This window comes from Lipotes vexillifer, unplaced genomic scaffold (assembly GCF_000442215.2).
Source record: "Lipotes vexillifer unplaced genomic scaffold, Lipotes_vexillifer_v1.1 scaffold12, whole genome shotgun sequence".
Classification (NCBI taxonomy): domain Eukaryota; kingdom Metazoa; phylum Chordata; class Mammalia; order Artiodactyla; family Lipotidae; genus Lipotes; species Lipotes vexillifer.
The window spans coordinates 2,741,974-2,759,535 of record NW_006796716.1 but is presented as its reverse complement, the minus strand read 5'-3'; the positions used below and the strand labels follow the sequence as shown (position 1 = coordinate 2,759,535).

Here is a 17,562-nt window from a genome sequence, read left to right as displayed (position 1 = left end):
GAGAATAGACAGCTGAGTACAAAGACAGACTCTGGACATATGCAGAGAGTCCTCCTGTGTCTTCAGTTAAGTACTTATAAGCACATGCATGTGAGAAAACTACTCAAGGCAGGGAGAAAAACCAATAGAAATCAACAGGTGGTACAATCCCCAGAGATTATGTGGGGCCAGGAGTAGTTTGTGTTTCCAGTCAGATTAAACAAAACTCACAATATACAGTGCATCAAACAGAGTACTTAGAAGACTACTGCTTCAGTAGTGAGGAAAAACTTAGCGCTATATTAGGGATGAAAAGTACAGTCTGAGATGAAAAGTATACTGGATAGAATTAAAAGATTAGACACTGTGGAAGAAAAGATTGCTGAATTTGGAGACATAGCAATAGAAGTATACAAAATGAAACATAGAGAAGAAAAAGACTTAAAAAAAGAAACTAGGGTAGAACTTCAGTGAGACTGAGACAGCTTCAGGTGTCCTAACATATGTGTAATTAGAATCTCCAAAGGAAAGGAGAATGGGGAGACAGGAAACACTGAAGAAACAATGGCCACAATTTTCCAAATTTGATCAAAACTATAAATGATCATCTACACTGACCTCAATAAAATTTTTAATTAAAAATAGAATAATTTGGAAGATTATGAGCAACTTTATGCCAATACATTTGAAAAATTAACAGTTTCCTCAAAAGACTCAAGCTACCAATGCTTACTTAAAAAGAAATAGATTTATAAAAACTGACAATATGATAGTCCCTAAAACAAGATTCAACCAATTTCAGGAGATGCAAATCATATAGAGTTGGCTTTCAACCACTGTGGAGTTAATGTAGAAAGCAATAATTTGCAAATATAACTAGGAAATTCCTAGAAGCTTAGAAGTAAATTTTACAACAGCTCATGGATCAAAAAAGAACTCACAATGGAAATTATGAAATAGTTTCAACTATATGATAATGAAAATAGAATATATCAGAACTTGTGGAATGTAGCTAAGCTGTGCTTAGAGGGAAATTTATAGCTTTAAATGCATCTATTAAAAAGAAGAAAGACTAAAAATCAATTAGTTATGCATTTATCTCAAGAAATTACCAAAGAAACAGCAAACTAAACTCAAATAAGGAAGGAAGGAATAATAAAAGCAGATAAAATGAACTAGAAACAATAAAATAGGATCTAGAAAGTCAAAATAGTTTTACAAAAATAATAAATTTGATAAACCCTTGGCAAAAAAGAGAGAAAGCACAAATAACCATCTGTAAAAGGGGATTCTAGGGCTTTCCTGGTGGTGCAATGGTTGAGAGCCTGCCTGCTGATGCGGGGGACACGGGTTCATGCCCTGGTCCGGGAAGATCCCACATGCTGTGGAGTGGCTGGGCCCGTGAGCCATGGCCACTGAGCCCGCGGGTCCGGAGCCCGTGCAAAAAAAAAAAAAAAAAAAAATCTTCGCAAACTGGGAATAGAAGGGAACTTGTTTGATCTAAAAATAAAATTCTACAAAAATCTCTATAGCAAACATCACAATGATGAAATGTTGAAAGTTTTCCCTCTGAGCCTGGGAACAAGACAAAGATGCAACTGTCACCACTTCTATTTAACATTGTACTGGAGGTTCTAGTTGGTGAAATATGGCAAGTAAAAGAAATAAAATGGAATCAAAAGGGAAAAAAACCTTTCATTATACACAGACAGTCTAATTTTATACACAGAAAAGCCAAAACAACCTGCAGATAAATTATTGGACTTAAATAAGTTTACTGAAATTTTAAAAGCATATAATTTACAATAGGACAAAAATATTAAATATCTAGGATTATACCTATTGAAGGATGCGCAAGATCTCTACACAGAAAAGTATACAGCATTACTGTGAATTACTAATGATTATCTGAATAGCTAGAGGATGTTAGTAAAGATCACCTGAATAAACAGAGGATGTACCGTAGTTGTGGATTAGAAGAATCGATTTTGTAAAGATGTTGATTCTTGCCCAATTGATCTATAGATTCAATGGAATGCCAATAAAATTCCAATGGATTTGTGAAAATTGATACAGTAATTTTAAATTTTATATGGAAATACAAAGGGCAAAAATAGCTGAAAAGTGAATAACAACAAATGGGAAAATTGACCAGTTACGGAGACTTAAAAAGAACCACACCAAGTAAGGCATTGTGATATTGGTGCAGGATAGAAAAGTAAACCAATGGAGCAAAATGGAGTCCAAACACAGACCCATGCATATACGGACACTTGAATTATGCAAAGATTTTCTCCTATATTTTCTTCCAAAAGTTTTGTAGTTTTAACCTTCACGTTTTATGATACGTTTTAAAAAAATATTTATTGCTTCAGGTCTTAGTTGTGGCATGTGGACTTCTTCGTTGTGTCATGCATACAGGATCTAGCTCCCCCACCAGGGATCGAACCTGTGCCCCCTGCAATGGGAGCGCAGAGTCTTACCCACTGGACCACCAGGGAAGTCCCCTGTGATACATTTTGAAATCACTTTTTGTATATGTTGCCTGATATGGAACAAAGTTCATTGTTTTGCATGTGGAAGTCATCACTGTTGAAAAGGTGATCCTTTTCCTGTTGAATTGCTTTGATACCTTTGTTGAAAATCAGTTGACCATACGTGTACAGGATTATATCTGGATTCTTGGTTCTTTTTCATTGATCTATGTTTTTCTTTATACCAGTTTCCCACACTTGTTTTTCTCTTTTAAAAAAAATTTTATTAAAGTATAGTTGATTGGGGCTTCCCTGGTGGTGCAGTGGTTGAGAATCCGCCTGCCAATGCAGGGAACACGGGTTCTTTCCCTGGTCTGGGAAGATCCCACATGCCGCGGAGCAACTAAGCCTGTGCGCCACAACTACTGAGCCTGTGCTCTAGAGCCTGTGAGCCACAACTACTGAGCCCACATGCTGCAACTACCGAAGCCCACGCTCCTAGAGCCCGTGCTCTGCAGCAAGAGAAGCCACCGCAATGAGAAGCCCGCGCACTGCGATGAAGAGTAGCCCCCGCTTGCCGCAACTAGAGAAAGCCTGCGCGCAGCAACGAAGACCCAACACGGCCAAAATAAATAAATAAAATTAATTAATTAATTAAAAAAAAGTATAGTTGATTTACAATGTTGTGTTAATTTCTGCTGTACAGCAAAGTGACTCAGTTCTAGATATATATTCCTTTTCATATTCTTTTCTGTTATGGTTTATCACAGGATATTCAATATAGTTCCCTGTGCTATACAGTAGGACCTTATTATCGGTTCCACACTTTTGATTACTGTAGCTTTATAATAAATCTTGAAGTCAGGTAGTGTTAGTCCTCTAATTTTGTTGTTCTTTTTCAAAGTTGTTTCCTTTGAATTTCCATATAAATTTTAGAATCAACTTGTCAGTTTCTATACAGAAGCTTGTTGGAATTTGGACTGGGGCTGAATGGATTCCATAGGGCAATTTGTGAAGAATTGACATCTTAAAAATGTTGAATCTCCTGATTCATTAACATGGTCTATCTTTCTTTCCCTTTACTTTGCTCTTTGGTTTCTTTCAGCAATGTTTTATAGTTTTCAGTGTACAGTTCTTGCACATCTTGTATCACATTTCTTCCTAAGTATTTGATATTTTTGATGTGATTATAAATGGTATATTTAAATTATAAATTTCTTGGGAATTTGCTGGTGGTTAGGACTCCGCACTTTCACTCCTGGGGCCTGGATTCAATCCCTGGTCGGGGAACTAAGATCCCGCAAACTGTGCGGCATAGCCAAGAAAAATCAACTAAAATTTAAATTTCTGATTGTTGCTAGTATATAGAAATCCAGTTGATTTGTGTATATTAACCTTGTATCCTTCAGTCTTCTCCACCCAGATGTCTCCTCCATTGTAAGGCTTTCCCCAGCTCCTTCGACTTTTCCCTGCCCTTCGTCTTCAGTAGCACGTGCAGGTCTTTATCCTAAAACCTAGCCAGTTGGATTGGGGCCATTTGTTTATGTGTCTGCCTCCCCCGTCAGACTGGGAGCTCCTTGAAGCTGGGAGGGGCCCTATTTGATTCATCTTGTGTCCACTAGGGTCCAGCTCAAGGTCTGGCACACAATAGGCATTGAATGAGTATCTGAGGAAAGAATGAATGGTTGGGGATAGATGGATGAATGGATGGTGGATGGGTGGTCAGGTGGGGAGGGAGAGAGGGATGAGGGCGAAGGGAAGGATGGATGGACGAATGAATGAATGCAGGGTGAATTGCGCTTGTATTTGTCACAGCAAGTGCTCATGCAGAAACTAAACCAGGATATTTTCATTTCTGAATCTGCTGCAACTTTCTGCATACCACAGTGAATGAATGTCACCAGTAGGCCACAGTCTTCATAAATAACATTTACCAAGTGCTCACTGCACACTAGGCATTGTGCCAAGCTCCTTGTGGGCATCTTCTCATTAAACATGCCACATACCTCATCTCCCTCCTCTTTCCCCCTTGTTCATAAAGCTCTAGCCACTCTGATCTCCCTATTGTTTCTCAAACATATGAAACATACTGCCCTCAGGGCCTTTGCACTTGTATTCTCTACTTGGAACACTCTTTCCTCATATAACTGCCTGGCTTGTTCTGTCACCTCCTTTAAACCTCTGCCCAAATGTTACCTCCTCAGTAAAGCCTTCCATGACCATCCTATCTAAAATAGCAGGCCCACCACTCTCCATCCTTCTCACCTTGCTTTCTCCATTTAACTTAGTAGATTCATTACATATTCCTTTCCACCCTCACTATCTTCGCTGTATTCTAGGAAAGCATCAGGTTTGTTTAATAATAATAATGTCACATTTATTGGGCACTACCGTGTGCCAAGTAGATTGCTGAATGCTTTACATAGATTAATTGACTTAATCTACACAACACCCCTATGAGGTAGGTGCTGTTTTTTTTGAGAGGGGTTCATTTATTTGCCCACATGTCCCTGATGCTAGTTCAGCCTCCTTCCCCTATGATCCCATTGCTGTGGGTGAAGGATGCCACAGTAGGGCTCTGTGTGAGTTTGCCTGATCACCTGTGCTTTTCTTCCATTTAGTTTTGTAGGTGACGCCGACAAGCTTCTGCACATCCAGATAGAAGATTCCCTGGAAGCCAACATTACACCCTTTTTACGCCACCTCTGTCACTTCATTGGTAAGGAGCATTCTTTAACCAGGCAGCAGCTGGTCTGTGCCCAGGGAGCAGAGGGGCTGTGGTACCTCATCCACATGCCTATTGCTGACTGCCACTCCCAGCACTCAGGAGAAAAAGGGCAGGGCCCAGCACATGCCCAGCCAGGTGTGGCCAAGCCCTGGGACAAGCCTGCCCCCCTGGGGGTCCTTGGAAATATGGGCAGCGATGCGTTTACCTTGGGAGCAGTGGGGCCAAATGAGAGCCCCCAGACTGTGGATTGAGTGCCCTGTGTTCTGGCCCTGGCTGGATCGCTATGCCCTCTCATGCCTGGCCAAGCTACAGTCTTGGCATCACTGTGCCTGTTGTGAAATGAGGGTGCTGGCCCATCCTGGGTGCATGTGTTCATGAAGGCCTGCTCCGGGCTAGGCTCTGGTGACCTGCAGGTGAATCTCATTCTGTCCCGACCCTCCTATCTGGTCAGTGTGGTGGGCTAGAAGGAGGACTCCAGAGCCCCTCCGTCTCTGAATTTCATGGTCCCCAGTGTGTGGGCCCAGTGCCCCTTCTGTTCTCCTACCACACACAGCAGTGCCCACCGGCCGCTTGCCTCACTGAGGGTGGAGTTTTCAGTCATCCTAAGGAGAGCAAGATCCCTGGAGAGAGCAAGGTTGTGTCCGGTTAGGGGCCCACCCCAGGACGGCCTGCTCAGCACCAACACAGTCCCCAGCCTGAGAATGGCATTTTGGCCCAGACATCCTTTATTTTTCTGGGAGGTTATAACTATCACTTGCCTAGGAGCTGAGACTGAGACTTGCCCTGGGTCCCATCATGGGGTGGCAGAGCCCTGTGGCCCAAAGAAGCCCCCTCTCCAGCTCCACTTCACTGGGTGGCTCTGAGCCAGCCCTTAACTTCTCTGTGCCTCAGTTTCCTTATCCATACAATGAGGCAGTTGGCCTTAATCATCTGAGTCATCCTCCAGCTCTGACAGTCTGTGATTTTGCACTTGGTATATTTATCTTCAGTTCTTGGGGGTTGCCAACCAGCCTAAGATGCCAGCTTAGATTTCCTTCCCACCCCTCACTGGGTGAGATGGACAGCCCCAGGGGCGTTATTGAGTGTGCTTAGCTGACACTTGTGTGCCAGGCACTGGGCTAAGCACAGTGCAAAATCTTATCAGGTAGGTAGTAAACTGTTGTCACATTTTCCAGATGAGGAAACTGTGGGTTAGAGTGCCCAAGCCCAACAGCCAGTACTTACTGGTTGTGATTCACATCCAGGCTACACTGCCTCTTTCAGCACCCAAGTGCCCTTGGGGTGTAGTCCTTTTATCCCCACCTGGGGAGGTCAACTGGTAGCAGACCTTCCTGGGATGGAAGCCTGCATAGCCCAGAAAAATTCACAGCCTTTGCATGATAATGCTGAGTGCCCAGGCGTGATTCTCTTGAACTGCCAGCTAAGTCTGAGGGTCCCCATTTGCCAGGCAATGCAACCGTATCCTAGAGATGTCATGTGACTTGCCTAGACCATGGTGTGCTGGTTCTGAACCTACTCTTGGACCCACTGAGGCCAGTCATCTTACAGACCCACAAGGAAGGGGGCCACTCACAACCTCACACCTTTCCTTCCTTTTGCAGAAGTTCATCTGGAGCTTGGCTCTGTCATCCTGGTCTTTTCCACCATGGGCATCAGTCGTAGCTGTGCGGCCATCTTGGCCTACCTTATGCACCAAAATGAGCAGACCCTGAAGGTATGTATTCCCTGGTCCAGGAGGTGGGGTCAGAGCTGTGCCTCAGAGGAATGGGTCTCCAGCACCGACTTGGGGCCTTAATTGGGGGTGGGGGGTTTGGAAGGAAAGGGTCAGGGAGTGGAGCCCCAAGTCCAGGGCTTTACCCAGCATACCACATCCAAGGGAAGGAACCCGAGATCTGGGTTAGAGACCTGAGGCTGGGCACACAGGGCAGGCCCAGGGACTCAAGCTGGGCAAGGCTGTGGCCAGCAGCACCATCTGTGTGTCCCCCAATGCTGTCAGTCTGTGTACCAGTGTTTGTTCAGGGTTTTCCAAGGGAGGTGCATTTTGTCTGTTGCCATGTACCTGTTGGCCATCTGTATGTCTTCTTTGGGAAAATGTCTATTCAGAATCTTGGCCCTTTTAAAAATCAGATTTTTTTGTTTTTTTGCTATTGAGTTGTATGAGTTCTTTATATATTTTGGGTGTTAACCCATTATCAGTTACATGATTTGCAGATATTTTCTCCCGTTTCTTAGGTTGCCTTTTCATTTTGTTGATGGTTTCCTTTGCTGTGCAGAAGCCTTTTAGTTTGATGTAGTCCCACTTGTTTATTTTTGCTTTTGTTGCCTTTGCTTTTGGTGTCAAATCCAAAAAGTTACCACCAGACTGATGTCAAGGAGTTTACCACCTATGTTTTCTTCTAGTAGTTTTATGATTTCAAGTCTTCCATTTGAGCCTTTAATCCATTTTAAGTTGATTTTTGTGTATGGTGTAAGATAGTGGTCCAGTTTCTTTTGTTTTTTGGCCACACTGTGCAGCTTGCGGGATCTTAGTTCCCCAACCAGGGATTGAACCTGAGCCCCTGGCAGTGGAAGCATGGAGTCCTAACCACTGGACCGCCAGGGAATTCCCACCAGTTTCATTCTTTTGCATGTGACTGTCCAATTTTCCCAGCACTACTTATTGAAGAGATCGTTCTTTTGTCATTGCATATTATTAACTCCTTTGTCCTAAATTAATTGACCATATATGTATGGGCTTATTTCTGGGATCTCTATTCTATTCCATTGATCTATGTGTATATATATTTTATGCCAATACCATACTGCTTTGATTACTATAGCTTTGTAATATAGTTTGAAATCAGGAAGCATGATGCCTCTAGCTTTGTTCTTCTTCCTCAAGTTTGCTTTGGCTATTTGGGGTCTTGTCGTTCCATACAAGTTTTAGGATTGTTTATTCTATTTCTCTGAAAGATACCATTGGGATTTTGATAGGGATTGTGTTCAATCTGTAGATTGCTTTAGGTAGTATGGACATTCTAACAATATTCCTCCAATCCATGAGCATGGAGATCTTTCTATTTATTTGTGTCTTCTTTAATTTCTTTCATCAGCATCACAGTTTTCAGTGTACAAGTCTTTCACCTCCTTGGTTAAATTTATTCCTAGGTATTTTACTCTTTTTGATGCAATTGGGATTATTTTCTTAATTTCTATTTCTGATAGTTTGTTATCAGTGTATAGAAACACAGCTGATTTTTGTATAATGATTTTGTATCCTGTAACTTTACTGAATTTGTTTATTAGTTCTAACAGTTTTTTTGTGAAGTCTTTAGGGTTTTCTATATATATGTTGCATGTAAAGAGAGACAGTTTTACTTCTTCCTTTCTGATTTGGATATCTTTTTCTTACTCCGTCTAGGACTTGAAATACTATGTTGAATAAATGTGGTGAGAGTAGGCATCCTTGTCTTGTTCCTGATCTTAGAGGAAAAGCTTCCAACTTTTCACTGTTGAGTGTGATGTTAGCTGTCAGCTTGTCATATAGGGCCTTTATTATGTTGAGGTACATTCCCCCTGTACACACTTAGTTGAGAATTTTTATCATAAATTGATGTTGAATATTGTCAAATGCTTTTTATGCATCTCTTGAGATGATCATATGATTTTTATCTTTCATTTTGTTAATTTGATGTATCACATTGATTGTTTTGCAGATGTTGAACCATCCATACATCTCTGGAACAAATCCCACTTGACCATGATGTGTGATCCTTTTAATGTATTGTTGAATTCAGTTTGCTAAAATTTTGTTGAGGATTTTGTATTTATGTTCATCAGTGATATTGGCCTGTAATTTTCTTTTCTTGTGGTGTCCTTGTCTGGTTTTGGTGTCAGGGTAATGCTGGCCTCACAGAATGAATTTGGGAATGTTCCCTCATCTTCTGTTTTTTGGAAGAGTTTGAGAAGGATTGGTATTAATTCTTGTTCAAATGTTTGGTAGAATTTGCCAGTGAAGCCATCTGGTCCTGGACTTTTGTTTTTTGGGAGGTTTTTGATTACTGATTCCATGTCTTTGCTAGTAACTGGTCTGTTCAGATTTTCTTATTTCTTCATGGCTAAGTCCTGGTAAGGAATTTATCCATTTCTTCTAGGTTGTCTGATTTCTTACTATTTTTTTTTTTTTTTTTTTTCCTTGCGTTATGCGGGCCTCTCACTGTTGTGGCCTCTCCCATTTGCGGAGCACAGGCTCCGGATGCGCAGGCTCAGTGGCCATGGCTCACGGGCCCAGCCGCTCCGCGGCATGTGGGATCTTCCCGAAACGGGGCACGAACCCGCATCTCCTGCATCGGCAGGCGGACTCTCAAGCACTGCGCCACCAGGGAAGCCCTCTTACTATCTTTTGTATTTCTGTGGTATCAGTTTAGTGTCTCCTTTTTCATTTCTGGTATTATTTATTTGAGTCCTCTCTCTTTTTTTCTTGGTGAATCTAGCTAAAGCTTTGTCTATTTTGTTTTACTTTTCAAAAAACTAGCTCGTAGTTTCATTGATCTTTTCTATTGTCTTAAATTTAAGTCACTATTTCATTTATTTCCCCGCTGATCTTTGTTATTTCCTTCCTTCTGTTCACTTTAGGCTTAGTTTGTTCTTTTTCTAGTTCCTTAAGGTGTAAGGTTAGGTAATTTATTTGAGATCTTTCTTATTTTTAAGAAATAAAAGATCTTTCTTTTTTTTAAATAAAAAATAAAGATCTTTCTTTATTTTTCTTATTTTCTTATTTTTAATGTAGGCACTTATTGCTATGAACTTCCCTTTTAGAACTGCTTTTGCTGCATCTCATCAGTTTTGGTATGTTATATTTCCATTTAATCTGTCTCAAGATATTTTTTGAGCTCTTGTTTGAATTCTTCTTTGACCCATTGGTTGTTAAGTAGCATGTTATTTACTTTTCACATACTTGTGAATTTTTCAGTTTTCTTCTTGTAATTGATTTCTAGTTTCATACCATTGTGATTAGAAGAGATGCTTGATACGATCTAAAAAAATTTTTTTGACATTTTAATTAATTAATTAATTAATGGCTGCACTGGGTCTTCGTTGCTGTGTGTGGGCTTTCTCTAGTTATGGCAAGTGGGGGCTACTCTTCATCGCGGTGCACAGGCTTCTCATTGCGGTGGCTTCTCTTGTTGCGGAGCACGGGCTCTGGGTGGGTGGACTTCAGTAGTTGTGTCATGCGGGCTCAGTAGTTGTGGCTTGTGGGCTCTAGAGCACAGGCTCAGTAGTTGTGGCACATGGGCTTAGTTGCTCTGTGGCATGTGGGATCTTCCCAGACCAGGGCTTGAAGCCATGTCCTCTGCATTGGCAGGTGGATTCTTAGCCACTGTGCCACCAGGGAAGTCTGCTTGATATGATTTTAAGCTTAAATTTATTTACACTTGTTTTGTGGTCTAATATATGGTCTATACAGGAGAATGTTCCATCTGCACTTGAGAGAAAGTGTATTCTGCTGCTTTTGGATGGAGTGTTCTGTAAATGTCTGTTAAGTCTATGTGTAGCTTAAGTCCAGTGTTTCCTTACTGATTTTCTTTCTGAATGATCTATCCATTGATGAAAGTGGGGTATTAAAGCCCACTATTATTATATTGCTGTCTACTTCTCCCTTTAGGACTATTAATATTTGCTTTGTATATTTAGATGGTCCTATATTGGGTATGTAAATATTTATAAGTGTTATATTCTCTTCTTGGATTGACCCCTTTATAGTGACCTACTTTTGTGTCTACTACAGTCTTTGTCTTAAAGTCTATTTTTGTCTGAATAAATATAGCTAACCCAGCTTTATTTTGGTTTCCATTTGCCTAGAATATCTTCTTCCATCCTTTCACTTTCAGTCTGTGTGTGTCCATACATCTGAAGTTATTAAACCACCACTTTTACATTAGATTATTTTGAATTTTACTATATATTTACCTTTACCAGTGAGATTTATAGTTTCATATGTTTTCCTGTTACTAATTACTGCCCTTTTATTTCAGCTTAAAGAAGTCCCTTTAAACATTTCTTGCAAGGCCTAGTGGTGATGGACTCCTTCAGCTTTTGCTTGTCTGGAAAACTCTCTACCTCTCCTTCAGTTTTGAAGGAGGACAACTTTGCCAGGTGTAAAGCAATTTTTGGTTGGCAATTTTTTTCTTTCAGCTCTTTGAATATATTATGCCACTCCCTCCTGGCCTGCAAAGTTTCTGCTGAGCAATCTGCTGACAGTCTTATGGGGGTTCCCAAGTTGTTTTTCTCTTGTTGCTTTTAAGATTCTTTCCTCATCTTTAGCTTTGACAATTTAAGTATAATGTCTTGGTGTGGGTTTCTCTGGGTTCATCTTGTTTGGATTCACTGGACTTCCTGAATCTGGAAGTTTGTTTCCTTCCCCATGATAAGGAGGTTTTCAGCCATTATTTATTCAAATAAGTTTTCTGTCCCTTCCTCTTTCTCTTCTCCTCTGGGATCTCTATAACGTGAATATTGGTCCTTTTGATGTCCCTTAAGTCCCTTAATCTATCTTCACTGATTTTTTTAATTTACTTTTAAACTTTTATACTGGAGTATAGTTAATTAACAATGTTGTGCTAGTTTTAGGTATACAGCAGAGTGATTCAGTTATACATGTATATATTCTTTTTCAATATCTTCACTGTTTTTAATTATTCTTTCCTTTTGCTGCTCTGAATGAATGAGTTCTACTGTCTTTGAGTTTGCTGAGCCTTTCTTCTGCTTCATCTAGTCTGCTGTTGAATCCTTCTATTGTATTTTTCAGTTCAGTTATTGCATGCTCTGAGACTTCTATTTTGTACTTTCTTATATTTTCTATCTCTTAATTGAGATTCTCACTTTGTTCAGGCATTCTTCTGACCTTGGTGAGCATCTTTTTGACTGTTATTTTGAACTTTTGTCAGGTAAATCACTTATCTCCATTTCATTAAAGTGTTCTTGTGAGGGTTTCTCTTTTTGTTTCATTTGGAACATATTCCTATGTTTCTTCATTTTCCTTAACCCTCTGTGTTGGTTTCTATGCCTTAGATAAAACAGCCACCTCTCCTAGTGTCTCATGTGAGAGATGAACCATATTGTCCAACCCTTCCCTATCTCTTTGTTATCTCTCACGCCTTTGTAATTGTTCAAGCAGCCTACTTTGTTCTTAGTGGTTCCCGGTAGTTGAGGGTGTGCCAAGACCTGTCAGCCTTCCAAAGGGAAGGATCTCAGTCTGCACCTAGATTCAGGCTGATTGGAAGCCAGACCCTCAGGCAGCAACTTTTAAAGTGTGCAAATATATCTCTTTAAGGGGAAGAATGGAAAAAGGGTGTTTCTGTATGCTTTCTTTGCACTTAGCCCTGGGCTGATAATCCAGTTAAGAACTGTTTGTTTACTACTGTCCTGTTAAACCCATGAACACAAGCCCCACTGGCCACTTGCTTTCAATTCTTTTGGATATAGACCCAGAATGGAATTTCTAGATCATATGGTAATTCTGTTTTTACTTTGTTGAGGAACCACTGTTTTCCATAGCAGCTGCACCCTTTTACATTCCCATAAATAGTACCATAAGGTTCCAAATTCTCCATTTCCTCACCAACACTTATTTATTTATTTTTTTTAATAGTAGCCATCCTAATGGGTGTGAGGTGGTATCTCGTAGTTTTTTTCCCTCTTTTTTATTGCATTAAAACATACATAACAGGGGCTTCCCTGGTGGCGCAGTGGTTGAGGGTCCACCTGCTGATGCAGGGGACACGGGTTCGTGCCCCGGTCCGGGAGGATCCCACATGCCGCGGAGCTGCTGGGCCCGTGAGCCATGGCCGCTGAGCCTGTGCGTCCGGAGCCTGTGCTCCGCAACGGGAGGGGCCACAGCAGTGCGAGGCCCGCATACAGCAAAAAAACAAACAACAACAAAAAAACATACATAACATAAAATTTACTGTCTTAACCATTTTTTGAAACAATTTTTTAAAAATAAATTTATTTATTTTTTTGGCTGCGTTAGGTCTTTGTTGCTGTGCTGCTGTGCATGCGGGCTTTCTCTAGTTGTGGTGAGCGGGGGCTACTCTTTGTTGCAGTACGTGGGCTTCTCACTGTGGTGACTTCTCTTGTTGTGGAGCACAGGCTCTAGGCATGTGGTTTTCAGTAGCTGTGGCACAGGGCTCAGTAGTTGTGGCTCACGGGCTCTAGAGCGCAGGCTCAGTAGTTGTGGTGCATGGGCTTAGTTGCTCCACGGCATGTGGGATCTTCCTGGACCAGGGCTTGAACCCATGTCCCCTGCATTGGCAGGCAGATTCTTAACCATTGCACCACCAGGGAAGCCCCTGTCTTAACCATTTTTAAGAATATAATTCAGTAGTGTTAAATACATTCATAATGTGCAGCCATCACCACCACCTAGCCCCATAACTCTTTTCATCTTGTAAAACTGAAACTCTATATTTATTAAACAATAACTCCTTATTCTCCCCCCTGCCCCAGCCCATGGTAACCACCATTCTTCTTTCTGTCTTTATAATTTTGACTATACTAAGTACCTCATATAAGTGGAATCATAAAGTATTTGTTGTTTCATGAATGGCTTATTACACTTAGCATAATGTCCTCAAGGTTTAACCATGTTGTAGCATATGTCAAAATTTCCTTCCTTTTTAAGGCTAATAATATTCCCTTGCATGTATATACCACATTTTGCTTATCCATTTGTTCTTTGATGGACACTTGGATTGCTTCCACATTTTAGCCATTATGAATAATGCTGCTGTGAACATGGTTGTGCAAATATCTCTTTGAGACCCTGCCTTCAACTCTTTTGGGTATATACCCAGTAGACGAATTACTGGGTCATATGGTAGTTCTAATTTTAATTTTTTGGGGGGATCTCCATACTGTTTTCCACAGTGGCTGTACCATTTAATACATTCCATCAGCAGTGCACAAGGGTTCTAATTTCTCCACATCCTTGCCAACAGTTGTTTTCTTCCTTCCTTCTTTTCTTTCCTTTTATAGTACCATCTTAATCAGTTTGGGGAAGTATAGCATTGTAGTTTTGATTTGCATTTCCCTAATGATTAGTGATGTTAAGCATCTTTTTGCACGCTTATTGGCCATTCATATACCTTCTTAGGAGAAATGTCTATTCAAAGTCCTTTGCCCATTTATTAGTTGGGTTGTTTGGTTTTTGTTGTTGCGTTTTAGAAGTTCCTTATATATTCCTCATATTAACACTTTGTGCATTGAAGAGTTTTGGCACCCTTGTTGGAATCATTTTACTATATATGTGAGCATTTATTTCTGGGCTGTCTATCCAGTTCCACTGGTCTTAAATGTCTGTCTTTATGCCAGTACCACATTCTTTTATCATAGTTTTGTAATAACTTAAAAGGTTTGAAATAAGGTTGAAATATAAACAGGTATATGATTTGCAGATGTTTCCTTCCATTCTGTGTCTTGCCTTTTCACTCTGTTGATTGTGTCTTTTGATGCACAGAAGTTTTGTGTGTTTTTTTTGATGTACAGAAGTTTTTAATTTTGATATAAACCAATCTATTTTTTCTTTTATTGCCTGTGCTTTTGGTGTCACATCCAAGAAATAATTGCCAAATCCAATATCATGAAGCTTTTCCCCTATGTTTTCTTTCAAGTGTTTTATAATTTTAGCTCTTACTTTATGTCTTTCATCATCTTGAGTTAATTTTTGTACATGGTGTAAGTTTACACTAGTTTCATTCTTTTGCGTGTGGATATCCAGTATTCCTAACACCATTTGTTGAAAAGACTCCTTTCTCCATTGAATAGTTTTGGCACAATTGTTGAAATCATTTTACTACATATGTGAGCATTTATTTCTGGGCTGTCTCTTCTATTCCACCCGTCTAAATGTCTGTCTTTATGCCAGTACTATATTCTTTTATCATAGTTGTGTAATAACTTAAAAGGTTTTGAAATAACGAAGTGTGAGACCCCCAACTTTGTCTCTCTTTTTTCACAATTGTTTTGGCTATTCCAGCATTCCTTGAGATTCAATATGATTTTTAGGATGGATTTTTCTATTTCTGCAAAAAACGCTGTTGGGATTTTGATAGAGATTACATTAAATCTTTAGATCACTTTGGGTAGTATTTGCATGTTAACAATATTAAATCTTCTATTCCATGTACCTGGGATGTCTTTCCATTTATTTTAGTCTTCTTTAATTTCTTTCAGCAACATTTTGCATTTTTCAGGGTACAAGTCTTTTACCTCCTTGGTTAAGTTTACTCCTAAGTATTCTCTTGATGCTAGTGTAAATGAAATTTTCTTAATTTCCTTTTCTGTTTGTCCATTGTTAGTTAGATACACAACTGATTTTGTATCCTGCAACTTTGTTACATTCGTTTATTCTAACAGTTTTTTGTGTTTAATCTTTAAGGTTTTCAACATACAAGATCATTAAGTTCATGTCATCTGCAAACAGAAATAATTTTACTTCTTCCTTTGCAATTTGGATGCCTTTTCTTTTTTTCCTAATTGCTCTGTCTAGGACTTCCAGTACAGTGTTGAATAGAAGTGGTGGAAGTGGGCATCCTTGCCTTGTTCCTGATCTCAGAGGAAAAGCTTTCAGTCTTTCACCATTATGATGTTACCTGTGTACTTTTCATATATGACCTTTATTATGTTAAGATAGTTTCCTTCTAATCCATAGTTTGTTGAGGAACTGCTTTTGCCTTTTCCTTTTTCCTCTGTCCTCAATCCAGATGGAGGCCAGCTGGTCACCTTCCTTCATGTAATAACCTTTCCTGCATTTGGGGGTGGGCACCTAAAAGAAGGCAGCTTCAGTTTTTCTTCTTCAGAGAATTTGCCGAAGTTCTCTTCCCCTTTCCATTCATTTATCCACTTACCATGCACATCTTTGTTGAGGCAGCACTGAGTGCCAGGCATGGGCATGGTGCTTTCCTGTCCACAGGAGGTTTCACATATGTTTTCTCAACCTTCACAGGAGCCATCTGACATAAGAATGATTTCTGTCTCTATATTCAGAATGCAAAGGGGCTTGCCCCAGGCAGAGCCAGCTCCTACAACTCCTTGCCTTAATCTATTAACCCCAAGCTGCTGCTGTTTCTTTGTCCTGCCCTTAAGCTATGTTGCTGACCCCTGGACAAGTGCCTCCTGTCCCCTCTGAGCTGGCTGTGATCAAGGTGGTAAGGGCCCAGGTCCAATCCTGAAGTCTGCTTTTCTCTCCTTGGGTTCACAGAGGTCCTGGGCCTATGTCAAGAAGTGTAAAACCAACATGCGTCCAAATCGGGCTTTGGTGGCTCAGCTGTCAGAGTGGGAGAAGGTTGTCCTTGGAGACATCGTCACAGATATCTTGGATCCACTCTACTGATTTTCTCTGTGGCCCAGCTATGGGTCCAGAAGAACCTGCCTTGGGAGCTTTTTGTGGGTAGTGGGCCAGGGTGTGTAACCAGGAATGAGAAGGCCTTTGCTGCCTGGAGCCTTGTGTCAGCCTCCTGCAGTGGTTCTTCCCAGGTTCCTCATTTGTGCCAGCACAGGAGGTGCTCAGGCTCAGCGAGAACCCCCATCCCTGGGCATTGTGGACCCACCCCCACTGCACTCCTGAGGCTGCTTCTGGAGGAGCATCTGGCACCAGAGCAGCTGCCCCTCATGTCCCCCATAACGTGGACCCTTTGGAGGCTGCCTGGTGGGAGCTCCAAGGGTTCCCCCAGCCTTGTGTTGTTCCACAGTTGATGTCACAGTGCCCACCCATGGGCGGAGATCCCCCAGCCCCAGAGATGCCAAGCTCAGCCTTGGCTCAGGCCGCAGGCTACACAGCTTTGAGAGGCTCCTGGCACAAGGGCATACCCTCGCCTCATCCCCAGTTTCAGCATCCCTACTGCCCCATCACCTGTACAGATGTCCTTTCCTTGCTCCTCACTCATTTTTGCCTGGCTGTGTTCACCAAGAAGAGACTCTCACCCTCCCATCCCTCACAACCAGGTTTCTAGAAATTCCTCAGGTCTCAAAAGGAATTTTCCTCTGACTGCGCTTCTGAGTGCTGGCAGTGCCCACAGAACGGGCCTGGAGTCAGGAGACAAGGGGCCTGATGGAGAATTTAACATGTCGGTCCATGTTCATCCAGCAAACATTTCCTGACACCTGCGCAGGGCTGAGGACATACAGGTGAACGCCATGTTGCCTCCTAGGACTCTTTGCAGAGCGTTAGAGTAGCACTCCCCCGTGCCCCAACAGGAGCCCACGCCCTCAAAGAGTGGGGTTTTGCCAGAGGGGTAAGGGCTTTTCAGGCAGTGCAGCCTTTAGTCGGGACTTGAACTGGAACAGAGCCTGGGATGGCTGCAGAGCGATGGCTTAGGGACCTCCTGGCAGGAAGGGCAGAGC

At 41.4% G+C, this 17,562-nt stretch overlaps 1 protein-coding gene across 1 annotated transcript in view; it reads left to right on the top strand.

Annotated features, from left to right (window-relative positions):
- STYXL1 (serine/threonine/tyrosine interacting like 1) overlaps positions 1-16,660 on the top strand; it is a 33,509-nt gene extending 16,849 nt beyond the window's left edge. Inside the window, exons 5-7 of the mRNA XM_007468799.1 lie at positions 5,075-5,172; positions 6,783-6,895; positions 16,421-16,660. Of these exons, the coding sequence (XP_007468861.1) occupies positions 5,075-5,172; positions 6,783-6,895; positions 16,421-16,552 (343 nt within the window). The 3' untranslated portion in view covers positions 16,553-16,660. The remainder of the gene's footprint in view (positions 1-5,074; positions 5,173-6,782; positions 6,896-16,420) is intronic.
- Positions 16,661-17,562: the final 902 nt, after the last annotated feature.